We start from the raw sequence: 16,172 nt of genomic DNA on the forward strand, positions 1-16,172 counted from the left end.
TATGCAATAATTCAAACACCAACGACATTTAGGGTGTGTCTATTAAAAAATTCCCTCTTGTGCAATAATTCAACACCAACGACATTTAGGTACGAAGGAAAATGTTTTTCTTTTCCTGGAAAATAATAAATTTTGAATTTATTTTCTCATGTTTGGTTGGTGAGTAGAAGATATTTTTCAAAAAAAAAATTTAGTATTTGATTTATGAATGAAAAATATTTTTGAGAGCATCTTTTATTTTTACTAGAATAGAAAATAATTTATGAAATTGACAAAATTGGAAAAACTGAAATGTTCAACTCTTTTGGGCATTTGGTAGCAAAAAACTGAAGACACAGTCGTTGTTCTTCAAATGAATCATCAAGAAAAATGAACAGTGCATCCATCATTGAGTAAGCAATTAACACTAGTTGTGAGTTGTGAGAAGGAGGGCGGATGATGTTTCCAGATAAAGATAATCTCCTTGAAGCTCTGCAGCAGATTGCAGTTCAATGGGATTCAGAAATGCCCGAAACTTCAAAGGACCGAATCAGATTCCTTAAAACGGATTTCGAATTCCTGCATATTTTCCTCAGCTTCACAGATTTATCATATATGCCAGATTTCACATACAAAGTTCAAGGTCTGTTTCAAGATGCTGTCGTTGACCTCAAAAAAGTCAACAAGATCCATCACATTGATCGCGTTACCTCTCGGATACAAGAAAAGATACGGATCACTAAGTTGGAAATCCGAGATATCCATTTAGTATTATCCAATAAAGACGGTATCGATACCCCTGAATTTGTAGTGGAATTCATTGATACTGTCATTCAGAATCTGGCTGATTTTGTTGAACTGGGAGATTCTGTCTTAAAGGAGTTGAAGTTACTGAGGAATTTTGTTTGCTTTGTTTCGGGCAGATCCATGGAGCCGAAAAGCTTACATGCTTTCGTGACTCATGTTTTACTTGTGGTTGGTCGTGCAGCAACTATTGTCTGGTTGTATTACAGTGAAAATCAAGAAATGAATAGTTTGTTATCTGATCTTGTGCAGATGAAGATTAAACTCATCCAGCCAGACGTGCGTAAGATCTATATTGATGTCCTGCAAGCTGTAACGCATCCGATTATACAAATTGAGAATGCAGCTGATTGTGTAGCTGGCTTTATGGAGACTCTCCAACACAACTTGGAAGAGCTACCAACACATAGTCAGATGGACGTTGCGTTGACAGTTCAAACACTAGTCCTTCAGGAGATGCTTCACCTCTTAGTTGACAATTTCAGATGTCTGTCTGTACAAGTTCTTGAATTTCACCTTCAAGACATTGACACTGTGGTGGTTGATTCTGGACTTTGTGTTTATTCATTGTATGAAGATGTGGCATCGGAAAAAGTGACTCCTGATTTGCAAGGTACTATTGAGCGCATCAAGACATTGATCTACCACATTATCCGAAAGGAGTTCCAATCTAGTTTGCCAAGTATTCATGGAATAGGCTATGTTGATTTCCTCTTAAGCAACCTGAAGAAGTTCCATGACCGTTATTCAAGTTCGCTTGCTCATTTCACGAATGAACTTCAAATGATTCAAACAGAACTGGAGAGGTTGCAACCTTTTATCAGATCTGTTGCATTAGAGAGACGCAACAAATATGACAAGCTTCAGCATTCTGTGGCCCTGGTGATTGGCAAAGCATATGAGGTTGAATATATCGTGGATGCTTGTGTAAGCAATAAATTTCCTGATTGGTGCATCATGCTTTGGCTCTTGGAACTCATAAAGGAGATTAGAGCAGTAGCAGCAAAGATCCAAAGTCTTGAGGTTGACTCAGCGCCGTCACATGGTACCATCGATGCTTACCCTTCTCATACTCAAACGATTAATGATGATATTGTAGGCTTTGAGGATGTAATTACTAAACTGAGAGACCAACTAACAAGAGGATCCAAAAAGCTAGATATTATATCAATTTTTGGCATGCCTGGGGCAGGAAAGACAGCCTTGGCCAACAAACTCCTTTTGGATAAATCAGTTGTCGATCACTTTGATATCTGTGCACAATGTTACATGTCTTCAGTACATTCACGGAGGGAATGGTTACTGTCTATTCTGAAGACACTACATGTTTCTATTGATGAGAACTCTCTTCTTAGTGAAGAGACTAGTGATTTAGCTGCTATGCTTCGCCAGATTTTACAAACCGGAAGATATCTCATCCTCCTTGATGACATACCAAATGATAGCGCGTGGGATGATTTGGAATCTTGCTTCTATGATGCCAATAATGGAAGTAGAATTCTTCTAACAACGCGAAACTCTAATGTTGCCTACTATGCTAGATCAATTAGTCAACCCCTATATCTTCGCATGCTGAATGATGGTGAAAGTTGGACATTACTAAAAAAGAAAGTATTTGGTGAAGGATTCTGCTCCCCTCTCTTTGAAAAAGTTGGGCCCAAGATAGTACGAAAGTGTGGGGGGCTGCCTCTTTCAATTGTTTTTGTGGCCTCTATACTAGCTGGGATGGAGAGGACGGAACAATGTTGGAAGCAAGTGGCTAGGAGTTTAGGTACTGAAATAAGCTGTTACCCGGAGAACATTATAGAACAAAGTTATCAGAACTTGCCGTATCATTTAAAGTCCTGCTTTCTTTACTTTGGAATGTTCTCAGATCACGAAGAAATTAACATTTCAAAGTTAACATTGTTGTGGATTGGAGAAGGCTTTGTTAAATATGATAAACACAAGAGTTTGGAAGACATAGCAGAAGGTTATTTGAAGAATCTTGTTGAAAGTAATCTAGTGATGCTTTCTAAGAGGAGTTGTGGTACTAAGGTCAAAGTATGTCGCATTCATGATGTCTTGTTTCATTTCTGCAAGGCAAGAGCACATTCGGAGAATCTTATACAAAGGATACAGAGGTAATAGACCAATTAATTAACTCGTAATTTGTTTGTTCAATCGATAAAGTAATGAAGTTGATGACCTAGTAGAAATTAATCTTACTATTGTACCATTTTCCTTATATTAGGTCCCAAGGAGATGTTACCTTTCCCAAGCAGCTTGGTCAACGTCGACTGGCATTCTATGCTGAAGTTGGTGATCTAGTAGAATGGAGTTCGTCTTGCTCACTTGTTAGCTCTGTGTTGTTCAGGAAAGCTAACATAAATGCATCCTCTTCGATTGCTAATGCCTCAGACATGTTTCATGATTTTCGGTTTCTAAAAGTATTGGATTTGGAGTTCACTGTGATTGATTCTTTCCCAACTAACATGGTCTACTTGAGATATTTTGCTACACGAACCTCTCACGAGTCAATTACATCATCCATACACATGTTGTGGAACCTTGAAACTTTGATTGTCAATGGAATGGGAGGGCATTTGTCAGTACCCTCAACAATTTGGAACATGGCTAAATTGAGACATCTGCACATTTCCCCTTCCTTTACTGCAGAGGAATTGCTTGAGGACTCGGAACTTAATGATTTGGTAACTTTTTCTACTCCATACTTTTCATGTGTCAAGGATGCCGAATTGATGCTGGAGAAAACGCCTAATATTCGGGAACTGAAATGCAAATTTAAGGGTTTGAGCAGTGATCAATTCAGTGTGTTGGATTTTCCAACACACCTTGAGGTGCTAGACATTTTTGGTGATGAACATGTAGAATCCCTACCATATCTTGTATTCATCTCCGCGTTGAGTCTCGAGAAATTGAAAGTATCCTACTTTATACTGGGCTCTCAACACTTATCAAACATTTCTCAGCTTCGGAAACTTCAAGAACTCGAACTGAATTTTGTTGAATTTGAGGGTGAAAAATGGGAAGTGAGGGAAGACGAGTTCGTTGAACTCAAAGTTTTGAAAATAGTGAACTGCTCCAGTTTTAGAGAATGGACTGTCTCCGATGATGCATTTTCTAACCTTCAACACATGTTTCTGCGTTGTTGTCAGTCACTTGTGGAGATCCCTTCTTGGTTCGCAGAAATTCATTCTCTAAAGTACATTGAGGTGGATAATTGCAATGGATCTGTTGTTGAATCAGCCAGGACTATCCAAAACACAAAAGTTGAAGATTATGATGTTGATTTGGAGCTCGTCATCAAGACTCATAATTCAGGTACAGTATTAAGACAATACTACATTCAGTCTCATTCTTAAACTATGTTCAATGCATTTTCATAGCTATAAAAATTTGCCTCTTACTAACGTCTAACTATTACAATTTGGTTGTAATGACTACATCCACAAATTGTTGGTTTTGCAGATGGTGTTACTGGAAGGTAACTGTAAGCTGCGTGGACATAAGGTTCTATCTAGTATATATGTTGGACACAACAATTATCTTAATTGGTTTACCAGACACGTCGATCAGTCTCCATCAGGTGGCTCCATGGCTCGGAGCGTGTGAACTGTACATGCTAAGCATTGAGAGAGTATGGGTATTTTCTGTTCATTCGTATAGGTGTGCTTTTCTGATTTTTCTGTAAGTTATTACATTTTAAACTCTTTTTAGGTGAATGATTTCACTCATTCCCCTTGTGTTCTTTTATGAACTAACTAAATTCTGTTATGTTATTGAGCTGAGTTTTTGTGTTGAGAAGCTTAGATAGTTATATAACTGCTGTTTTTTCTTCAATTTCGCCTCCGTACCACCTATATGTGTTAGATTCTGGCATTTGCAAAGCATACAAAGAGTATGCGTGTTGGTTATATAAAATCATGAAATTCTGTTGATCGAAAAAAATTGCCTGAAATGTTGACCACTTTTATGTTTGAAGTCCGCGAACTCAAAGTACCACTGCTTCTACACTTACAGTAAGTAGCAAAGTGAAGGTATAGGTACACCCATTGTAGAAGCTTTTAGTTACTACTCCTACCTCAGCTTTAGTTTTCTCTGTTGAAACTAGTGTTTTCAAGTAGCTTCTTTTTACTGGAAAACCTCCACCTATACGAGCTCGTTCACATTGTTGGTCCCAAACCTGGATAAAGGAGGAAGGTTGTCGAGGGTCAATCACAAACAACCTTTCTATCCTATAAAGGTAGGGTAAGACCATACATCACTATATCTTACCCTCCACAGGCCCCACTTATGGGATTACACTCGGGTTTTTTGTTGTTGTTTTTACTGGAAAGGGTGAGAATCAACTACTCCACTGTACCGTTATTGACTGGTGAGAATCAACTACTCCACTGTACCTTTATTGACTGGTCCAATTGAAACAATTTGTTTATTTTTTTTTTGCATATGTATTTGAGTTTTGACAGATCTTATGCAAATTTATCAAAATATATAGCACAAAAGAAGCTTGACTGAATCATGGCAGGATTTTAGGGGCATGTAAAAAACTATGTTGCTCGGACTTTTCAAAGATACTGCACTACTCGTGTCAAATTCTCCAAAAGTGCACTGCTTCTGGAGGATCTGACATGCAACCGGTGACATTTTTTAAGCTCTGGCCAATACTAAGTTTATCACTTCTTTTTCCATAATTTTCTAATCAATTTCCTTGTCAAAAATCAAAACTGTATATTTTCCTTGTGGAAAATCTTCTAGTTAACCAGATTTGTTACTTAAACTTTGATCAGATTACTTTTCTTTATCACAAATCCCAAGATGTAATCTTTTTTACAAAATTTATGTCCAAGCATTCCAAGTTAGAATCAATGATTTGGCGAGACGAGTATGGGGACAGGACCTGGTTTAGTGTCTTTGCCAGTGTACCGGTCAATTTGCTACCTTTACTCGTAGCTTTAAAATGCAGACACAAAAAGAAGCAAGTGTCTTTGGTTGCTATAAATACTCGATTGATATGAACAAAGTCTCACATGAAAAGTAGATGTGAAAAAAAGAAGTTACTTCTAAGATGTTGGGTGCTCTTGATTCAGAGTGAACAATATCAGACCATTTAAAGAGTATTTTTGGATTGACGTAGCCTAACGAATCTAGAGGTGAGAATTAGGATTAATGAAGGTATAAAAGTAGGTAGACCTAAATTCATACGAAAGAAAGTTGCCTCGAAAAACCTACAATCTTTTGAAATCTAAATAAAACTCTAAAGAAGAACAGATGATACATAGTCATGTTGATAGCACTTACATTTTATACAGCTTCCAGTTACCATAGTTGGTAACAGGACTTGCTGAACCAACATCCATACTTTTGGAGCATTCTAATACTTGATACTCCGATTCCTCCATTTCAATTTATTTATCTGGTTCTGACTTCACATAAAGTTTAAGAAAGTGAAGAAAACTTATGATTCATATGGTCTTAAACTAAAAAAAATAAATGTGCAAAAACATATTAAAATGTTCTTTAATCTCGTTGTCTTAACCATGTCAAGTAGAAACTAACGAGTTGCCAAAGACAAACAAATTGAAACGGAGGAAGTATATGAATCGTAACAAACTCTTCTTTTCTCATGTTAAAGTACAAATCCTATTCTAAATCTCTTGTTAAGAGAAAACAAGAATCACATCTTTTACTTTAGCAACAAATATCATACATCTTGTGCAAAACTTAAGCAATAATGAATTCAAACTGATAAAAATATCAAAGTTTTAAAAGGTAAACAAAAAAAAATATTAAAGCAAATTGAAAAGATTATAAAGAAACATTTCATTTGTATTGTACTATTGAAACTTCTCTTGTGATCAGTGCTAAATAAGCCTTGAATGCAATTGAAAGAAAACTTCTCTGATAACTCTTTGTTTATATACAGAATGTCCTGTTATGTAAACCTTCAAGACCTATTGTGGATTGGATCTGATCCTTTTCGTACTTTTCGTTTACTCGAGCCATTTGGATCAAATGTCTTACTTACTGGTGCTGATTTGAAGCCAGTGTTCAACTCCTCCTCTGTAACTAATCCTTTAAGCATACGCCTACTCGTCGATAACCTCAGCTCATTTTGTTGTTGTGAATGTGAACAAACTACTAAGAGACCTATACATATAAGAAGAAATGCAAATGCCTTGTTACTAATGAAAACCATATTTTTTTTTCTGAGTTCAAATATTTGGAGTCCTGTTACTATGATAATATTAGTGTGTGTGTATATATATATATTGGTTGATGTTGTTTTTTGTTGAAAGGATTATGGAGGGGTCCAAGAATCTGTAGATGAGTTTTTAGATTCACCCCAATCATGAATATTGCAGCTAAAGTGAAAATTAAGGCTGTTATAAAAGAATCCAACTAGGATGAATAAAGGGTACTTCTTGGAACAACATCCTAGAGAAGCTAAGCATCTTTTTCACTTGTTTCCCCCCTTGCTATTTGTAGGACACATATATGAGACATCGAAACTCGTTTTTATTGTGTCTCGTGAACACCTGATGCTAACGTGGTTACATAAGTTTTCGAAGTATCTAGATGGTCATTTTGTTAGTTAGAGTGTTCGACTGACACAGTAAGATGAGTTGAGGTCACGTCTAGATATACATTTTTAAAGTAGAAATGTTCAGTTGTCAGTTGAAGTCGAGTCGTTTATCTATATATCGTTACTTCTACTATGATCATAGAACCAAGGACTAATGTTTGCCACCTGGACTTGCAACTGACATGTTCAAGGTGTTTAGATGGTCAGTTTGTTAAAATGTTCAACTAACATAGAAGCCGAGTTGAGGTGTCTAGATATATATTCTTAAAGTTGAATTGTTTAATTATCAGATAATGTCAAGTTGAATTATTTATCTGTATATCGTTACTTTTGATGGATCTTAGAATCAAAGGACTAATGTTTGCCACCTGGACTACCAGTCAGCTTGCCACATCATTGTTATTACACGCACCACCGTATAGCTCAGTGATTACTAAAATACACTAAGAATCATGACATCTTAAGTTTAAATTCAAACAAAAATAAAAATATTAGATGACTCATTGCTTGCTTGAATGAATTACTCAATAATTATGTTAATGGGAGATGATATATCTAAACTGACGCATACATCACGTTTATAAAAAAAAAAGAAATTAACATGTGAAACTAAGTACTTTGCTTAAAATGGCTATTGTTTGTTAATCAAACCTTACTTAGGTATTAAGGAAGAAAAAAAAATCTTTTTGGTAAGTAGCCAAAACTATATAAGACTGGTAAAAGGGTAAGTAGTCATAAAGCAAAATGTGATTATAAAAAAAAAGGTATGATATGTGGGGAATAGAACATCACTTCCTAAAAAAAAAAAAAAAACATTATATACTTTATGTTATTAAGAAATTATCACTTTAGAATTCTAAGCTCTTTTCCCAATGCAAAAAAAAAAAACTAAAAATAAGTCTTGGTTTCTTGTGCGAAATCTGTTTCTTTATGCTTTTCTTTTTTAGTCTTTATATTTTTAGTTTAATTTCTTATATTCAGATAAACCAATTCAAGTGTCACTTTCTCTTAAAATTTGAAATTGTTTTTGTTTTTTCTCGTTAAACCAGGAAGACCAACTTTTTCTTTATATTGCTTTAATTTTATTTTGTAAAAAATAAAGATAATGATCAAAAATTATGAGTATCATATTTTAATTATCAGTTATTCTCTTTTTCTTGCTTAAACTGACATTGTTTATGTATTAGAATACATCTAATTGAATAGATGGTGATAGTTCAGATAGAAAAAGGAAACAAATAATAGTTGGCCTAATCAGCTTCAAGATGCATTTTTATATATAAACAGTGATAATTCAAATAAAAAAATAAACTCAATCAATAGTTAATATGTCAAATTCACAAAAAAAATGATAATTTAGATTTATTTTCGATCGATATAAAATATTAGTAAATCTCATCAAAGTTGGAACATTCTAAAGTACATGTTTTAATGCTCCATGAACTTGTGTTATGGAGAATGGATTGTGTTTCCAATGTATACAAATACAACATGTTTTCACTTTCATTGGTTCCCTCTGCTCACTTTTACCTTTTGTCTTGTCATAGTAGATAAAGCTTTTTTGTATAATACATCACCGATTGTGATAGAATGATTGAAATATTTAAACTTTTTTTTATAACCATGATATTCAGATTAATTTATATGCATCACGTTTATATTTATAAAGTATTTGATATCATTCATCTATTAATCACTAAGTCATATTCTTAATCAAAATTAGTAATGAAGGATCTTTCGATTGGAAACAATTTACTTCGTCAATATGCATCATTCGATATAGCTTCAAAAGTCTTTTTTTTTTTATATTCTTATAAACTTCGTACGTAATCAAATAGTGGTAATAAAAGTAGGTTTATTTATGTGTTGGGAGGGACCTATTAATTTGCTTCTAGTGCACATTTTCTAAATTAAGGTTGGCATACTTATTAGATATACTCTTGTCTTAAAGTTGAGAATCTTGAAGAGGCTTTCATGATTTCATCCTATGCCCTTAAGAACCTTTTACTTATTTGGACAAGAAGAAGATTGGATCCATATTCTAATTCAGATATAGTATTTTTCGGTTATCAGGTGGCGAAATCAAGATTTTCAATAAGAAAATTCAACTTATGACGAAGTACATCCAACTAAAAACCAAGAGAGATTCAATGTCTATCCAATTTTTAATTTTTTTTTATATATATACCCATTTCAAATATGTAGCGTCCGAAGTAAGACTTGAGAATATCAAATATCTAAAGTTGTATATGAGTGAAGTTCAAGCAACAAAAATTAACTTTAGTCATTTTTGTCTGAGCGTCAGGCCTGTATGACTGAAGTTCAATTATTTTGTTTGAACTTCACACGTTTGAAACCTGGACCGTATATCTAAACTCTAAAGTTAGTCTTTGTCAAAATCAACTCCAAACACTTTATGTCTGAAGTTGTCGGAAGTAACTATATGTGAAATTTTTTTAAAAGATAAAAATACAAATTAAATAACGATATCAAAATAAAATATACATGCAATTTACTCCATAGCCCCATGTAATTTGATTAATTTCAAATTTTGAATTCGTTATTTTTGTGTGTTATAATAGAAGAGAAATCTAATCAAAACAGAAAAGAGTCCTTATCTGCTAAGCAAGACAAGGACATAAAAATAGCAAATGATTTTTAAGACATAAATTAATGTTAGAAAACAACAAGCTTTAGATAATTAGTGGGCTCAAAGACACTAATAATCTTTTGTTAAAGTTTAAAATTTGAACAAACAAAGAGTGGGACACTGCAAAGAGAATGTTTACAAAAAATATATATCTATATATAAGTGTTTAAAGAAGATGCTTTGCTCTACTTTAACATCATATTTGAATATATAAAAATTGATCTTATAACATGGACAACTTTTCTATATTCTCATATCCTTAAAAATTACCACTCCTTTTTAACCCTCAAAAACCTTTAAATGAAATGTAAGCCACAAGATTACTAAATTTGATAGTGATATTACTTGAGTTTGTTTGGGAGTTGTCTATGTTTGAAAATATTTACGTTTTATTTAAACTGTCGTTTTAGCTCTTTTTATACCTATTAAGAAAAAAAATAAAAAATATAAAATTATCAAGTAATTTTTAGTTAATAAAAAATGTTTATGGTTAACTCGTAAGAAGAATCTCTTTTGTATTTAGTCATCTCCTTATTATAATTTATATTTGTTTTAAAAGACAAAATAAAGTAGCAAAAACAAATATAGAGGCACACTAGTCTACCTTATGATTAACGTCCTTAAAGTGTCTCTTTTGTCTTATAGAATAAAGTAAAAATATTGAAATTAAATTAATAGTTATACATTTCAGAAAGATAAAATATTTTAACATTAATTAGTAGAAGATGAAACTCTCCTTCTTATTAAGTAGAATGTTATTAAGTAATTCAAATTTACAACTAAGAAAACTTAATTAGAAGGAAATAACTAAAGAATTAAAGTGCAATAAAGATGACAAATTCGTAATTGGTAATGATATATATTGGTTTAGCTACAACTCTTCATATTATTTAATTTAAGATTAAAAGAAGGAAACCTTGATTTATGTATTTATTTAAAATTCTAGAAATCATAATTGACTCTTATTCTTTCGCATTTCCTTTTTAATAAATAAATTACAAGTCAAAAAATAATTAAAATAATATTATTTAATTAATTAGATGTTTAATTTAGCCTAAAAGTAAAATGATGATTCCAACTTTTCATCTTTGATGCTTCCTATTTTTAGTGAGACTAATTGTGCTTTGCACATGAGTCCTGTGAAAGGCATGAATTACTGTCAAAATCATATTTTCATCACAATCTCAAGCTATTAAAGAAAATACTATATAATTTGACATGATATTTTAATTATTATAAGGCTTAAGAACTTCAATTTCTACCATTATACTATAAAATATATATATTTAATCAAACTTCAATTTAACAGAGAAGCAAAATGGTGATTCAACTTTTCACGAAAGACTTAAAAGAACTTCAAATTCTACCATTATATAATTAAAAATATTTATATTTAATCAAATTTTTAAAACAGTAAAGGGGGGCAAAATGGTAATACAACAATTCATTTTCGAACTTCCCCATATAATAATATATGAAATATGATAACAGACAAACAAATCTAGCATAAGGCAGTATTTAGCTTCAAAATAAGAGATCAAGCACGATCATCTTGTTGTTTAAACATTATCCACTGAAGCAGGCGCTGCTGGTGTTGCTGGTGCAGCTGAAGCTATGGTAAACTGTACACTTCTCGGCTGTCCAGAGTGTAACACAACTGCAAATTGTGTTGCTGCCAATGCTGCAGCTTCCTGCTCGAACAAATAATGAATACGCGTTTTTTACATCAGTTGTAGCAAAATAGAGACGTGCACGTCATGTCAGCACACTAGCTCAAAAACAATTCACTGATGCAGGACTAGCAAAACTAACACCTACCTCTCTTTGTCTGCGCTGCTGCAAGATGCTGATGGCCCAGAGCATGATGTAGCAGGGTAAAAGAAAGCCAACTGCCCGGAGTAAGAAAAGCTGCAGAGATGGATGAGTTAGATCCACCGTTAAGAAATCTTTTTAAAGAGAAATATAAAGATGGAGTGCACAGCTAGTCAACTAACCGAAAAGAAAGCAGTTGGATCTTCATCATCTCCATCTGTATCTGTCATTGGTAATGCATGGCGCAATAGTAGAAGAGCCATCAACTGTCAATGAAAATTATCATTTAACACTGGACATCCAATAATCCATAAAGGAGAGACAAGTCGAGATAGATCAGCAGCAACTGAGAGGCCAATCTTTATATAAAGCTTGAACAAGCGACTACACTTTGCATTTTGATTGGTATCTCTTGGCATTTCTTTTTCGAAACCAATTAAAATGTGAAAAGTTAAACTTTGGAAATTAAAAAAACCTTTAAGCACAGTGGGAAAAGAAACATTTGTAGATTGTAATCACTTCTTGCCTAAAATTTTAGTTAGACAAACAAAACCCTGAATTGGATTAGTGTATTCTTTTAACTGAAATTCAACGAAGAAGTATTTACCCACTGCTTGGTAAATAGGCTCACAATGTTATCTTGGGAAATAAGTAGTATAAGGGCTTACAATTAAAGCAGCCGATCGAAAGAAAGCTGCACCACTTGCATTTGCAGAATTGTAATCATCATATTCAGCTTCCAGAAGTTGGCGTTCAGCCTCTGCAATTGCCAAGACGCGAGGATCATGTAAATTCAAAGGGGTACCAGAGATTTGCCATCCTCCCCTGCACCAAAATATGAAGGCTTAAAATTAGTTTAAAAACTATAAAAGCGAGTTTGCACCCTTGAGGCCTAGTGGTCAGTGAAGTAAGGGAGAACCATGGTCTCTATAGTTCAAATATCAGCAGAGAAAACAAAAGAACACTAGGCGGTTTCTTTTATCTACTCAAGCCTTGGTGGACAAAATTATCCCTAGGAGGTGGGAGGTGGCAGGTACTTAGTGGAATTAGTCAAGATGCACGCAAGCTGACCTGGGCACCACCGCCTTAAACAGAATGTAAAATAGTCAAACCTCGTGACTAATTCCACACCGACTAGTTAAAAGCACAACCAAAGAGGTCAAAACATTAATCATGGCTTGTTTGAATTGAAAAGGTTACAGAAAAAAAGAGAATTTACCACCACATTAGTGGTACATAAACAAATGAAAGATGAACCAACTTTTTTTTTGAAACCTTAAAGATGAACCAACTTAACCTCACCCAATATCAATAATTGTCTCCTCAGCCACAGGTCGAGGAGGAACAGTGTAACCAGGCTGGTATTGCTGCACATTGCAATTGAAAATGAAACATATCAGAAAGAATTCATCTAATGAGCATCAAGACAAAGGGAAGAATTTCAAATGTATCAAGCCCAGCATCTCGAGTTCCTCCGGAATCATCACGAGTCAAGCTATTTATAATTCCAGAAATATTGATTGTCAAATCACTATGGAATAGGGATAAGCAAGAGAGAGGGACAACTATAGGTGAAGCTCCAAGAGACGAATACATGTCCAAACTTCATTGTCTTGAAAAAACAAACTAAGCTTGATGATACAAAATTAAGCAAATATAGGGCCAATATATATTGATTTTAAAGTAAGGATAGTTCAGTTTTAAACTTAAATAGTCAACTTGCATAACCATCATGAATCGAGAGGAATGAATACAAAGGATCTCATGGCAAGAAGATCCTTTTTTTAAATGACAAGGGAAACCCACAGCCACTACCCTTGGGGTGCCGACAGGTTAAAAACCCCACTCCTATTCAAGAGGGAAGAGAACCCTGTGGTTTGAACTCAATGGCACAAGCAGGAGTACTCTCGCATAGAATGCAGTGTCTTTCATCTTATAATATACAAGACAATATGGGAAGTTGGAAACCAACTGGAAGATTGACACATACCTGATGGCAAATCTCACAAGTAATATCCCCCTTCTCATTGCACCAGTGTTGAACGCATGCTCGGTGTGTGTACTGCAGTAAATGTTTTCCACCAAAATAATTAGCAGACACACAAATTGAAAGAAAACAAAGCAAGCGAGACAGAAAACAACAATTCTTAAGTTATCAGGCAATTAAAGAAAATCACATAACTTACTGTATAGTAAAATGGAAACAATGCAAAGAAGGAAAGTGCTGCCATCTATGCAACTAAAATGAGAATAAGTAGAAAAAATTGGATTGTAAGCAGGAAAACCTTTGATGAGGGTGAAAGATGTATAAAAAGAAAGCAACTGCAACAGGAGGACAGGAATGGCAAGGATATTACAGCTATAGCTCAATAAGTGCTGCTATGGAAGCAAAGAGTTCCTGAAGTGAAAGTAGAATGTGATATGACTATATCAGATAGCAGGATATATCCTGTTAACAGGAGTAAGGGTCATGTCTTGGCTCATCATGGTGGATAACCACAACTCAAGTGAAGTTAAGCTTGCTTGAAAAGGGGGTCCCCAACAACAGTCTTGAAAAGAAGTACATGATACTGAGGTACCAAAAGAGTGAAAAAAGAGAAAAGAACAGAAAAACGCGCACCATCCTCATGCAAAGCTACAGACACACACACATCATAGCGCCCCCCTCTTACCATGGCATCCAAGATATCACCAAATCAATATTGGTGATATCTACTTGCGCCAAACTAGTTGGGATACACATAACGAGTATCACTAATTTAAACAGTATTAGGAGGTGATCGAACTGAGCTCAAATGCAAGCACAAGTGCTTCCAATTTCAAGGCACATATGAAGAAAACAAAGAATAGAAGAAAATCTAACCCCACATTTCCTTTTGTCCTGTAAACAATTTTCATATAACCATAAAAAGATCAGATTCTCCTGCAAGTAAAACCAAACGAGAAAAAGATTTCACCTTGAGACTTCCACTGCAAGCACATGGGCTCTCCAACTTGTCCAAAGAATCCTCCTCCTGGCAAATCCTGCACTCTGCTCTACCAATTAACGGCACCTCCTCATCACCCTCCTCCTCCTCCTCCTCCTCCAGCACCTTCTTCTCATCTACAGCTATTGCCGACGAAGACCCTACCATTTCAGGATTCTTCCCATCCATAATCTCAGCTCCATTAGCCTTCACAATACGATCCGTATGCACCACCAAACAATCTCCCATTGTAAAAACCCAGATAAAAAAAGTAACACAATTCCTACACCAAATTTACCAATAATCACTTCCCAATTCAATAAACAACGAAAGTTAAGATCTTTCCTTTCCAATTCCTCAACATCAACTACTTCTTCTCAATTCAAACTAATCTAAGTTCATTACTTTCCAATTTTTTTTAAAAAAAAAATCACGAAAAAACAAACCCTAAACATAAAAGTGACCTATGAACCAAAAAATCTCAGCAAAATTAAGATATTTCTCAAAATTCAAGCCTAAATACAAATCAAACTACAAATTAAGACATAAAAGAGCAAAAAAAGGAACCATACCTGGGAAAATGAAGAAATTCAGCAAATGGAAAGAGAAAGAAAAAAACCCAAAAATTTCTGCGGATTTATAGCGGAACAAATTGAAGGGTGTTTGCTAAATTATAGTATTTATCTTAGATTTTTCCGAAAAAAATACCAAACTATTGCGGTTTGTTTGTTGTTTTCTACACTTTTTTGGTCTAAGCTTTCTTCCTTGTTAAAAAAAAAAAAAAGAATTTGGGAATCTCTCTATTTATCTTCGCTTTACAGGTAATATATCCATCAACAGTATCGAAAATTCGTATTTTAACTAAGAGGTTCGAAAAAATTTAAATTTCAAATCTTAATAACATCTAATGCTATATTTAAGAGTAATAAATTTTTTATAAACATATTTTAATTTTTATCGAGATCATAAAATGGACATCTTGTGATCCTAGATCTGTCACCTTATTGAATATTTTTTTATTTACAACGGCTCGTTTTGTCTGCCTTGGTTTCGGTGCTAGGCTGCTTCAATTTTTTTTTGGATTTTTCAATAAATAAATGAAGTTATAGTGATTGATCAATAATGACTTTGAATTCCTTTTTAATAATGTTATATTTCAACGGCTTAAAATTTAATTAAGGTAAGGGGTAGTGTTGTCAAATTGTGGTCTTTTTATGAAACGATAAAAACTTGTTTCTCCTTTTATATACTATGAAAGAATCAATCTAGATTGTATCAAGTGAGTGGTGTCTTTTTAATAAGGTATTAAATTATATGTATCATAAAATTATAAATGAATTTAAGATCGTGAGAACGAAAATGAACAAATAAA

General features: G+C 34.0%; 2 protein-coding genes across 2 annotated transcripts; one reads left to right on the forward strand and one right to left on the reverse strand.

Moving 5' to 3' along the window:
* The first annotated feature begins 13 nt into the window (after nucleotides 1-13).
* On the forward strand, nucleotides 14-4,590 carry LOC101262114 (putative late blight resistance protein homolog R1C-3). The gene is made up of 3 exons (XM_004239342.5): nucleotides 14-2,906; nucleotides 3,017-4,107; nucleotides 4,255-4,590. The coding sequence occupies exons 1-3, from the start codon at nucleotides 436-438 to the stop codon at nucleotides 4,272-4,274; spliced, it is 3,582 nt and encodes a 1,193-aa protein (XP_004239390.2). The 5' UTR covers nucleotides 14-435; the 3' UTR covers nucleotides 4,275-4,590.
* A 6,777-nt stretch (nucleotides 4,591-11,367) lies between these two features.
* Nucleotides 11,368-15,803, reverse strand: LOC101267890 (uncharacterized). Its single transcript, XM_004238755.5, has 8 exons — nucleotides 15,373-15,803; nucleotides 14,792-15,083; nucleotides 13,825-13,896; nucleotides 13,137-13,201; nucleotides 12,503-12,659; nucleotides 12,017-12,100; nucleotides 11,841-11,930; nucleotides 11,368-11,713 (listed from the first exon to the last, which is right to left on the reverse strand). The coding sequence occupies exons 2-8, from the start codon at nucleotides 15,047-15,049 to the stop codon at nucleotides 11,582-11,584; spliced, it is 858 nt and encodes a 285-aa protein (XP_004238803.1). The 5' UTR covers nucleotides 15,050-15,083; nucleotides 15,373-15,803; the 3' UTR covers nucleotides 11,368-11,581.
* Nucleotides 15,804-16,172: the final 369 nt, after the last annotated feature.

This window comes from Solanum lycopersicum, chromosome 5 (genome assembly GCF_036512215.1).
Source record: "Solanum lycopersicum chromosome 5, SLM_r2.1".
In the NCBI taxonomy this organism is placed as follows: Eukaryota; Viridiplantae; Streptophyta; class Magnoliopsida; order Solanales; family Solanaceae; genus Solanum; species Solanum lycopersicum.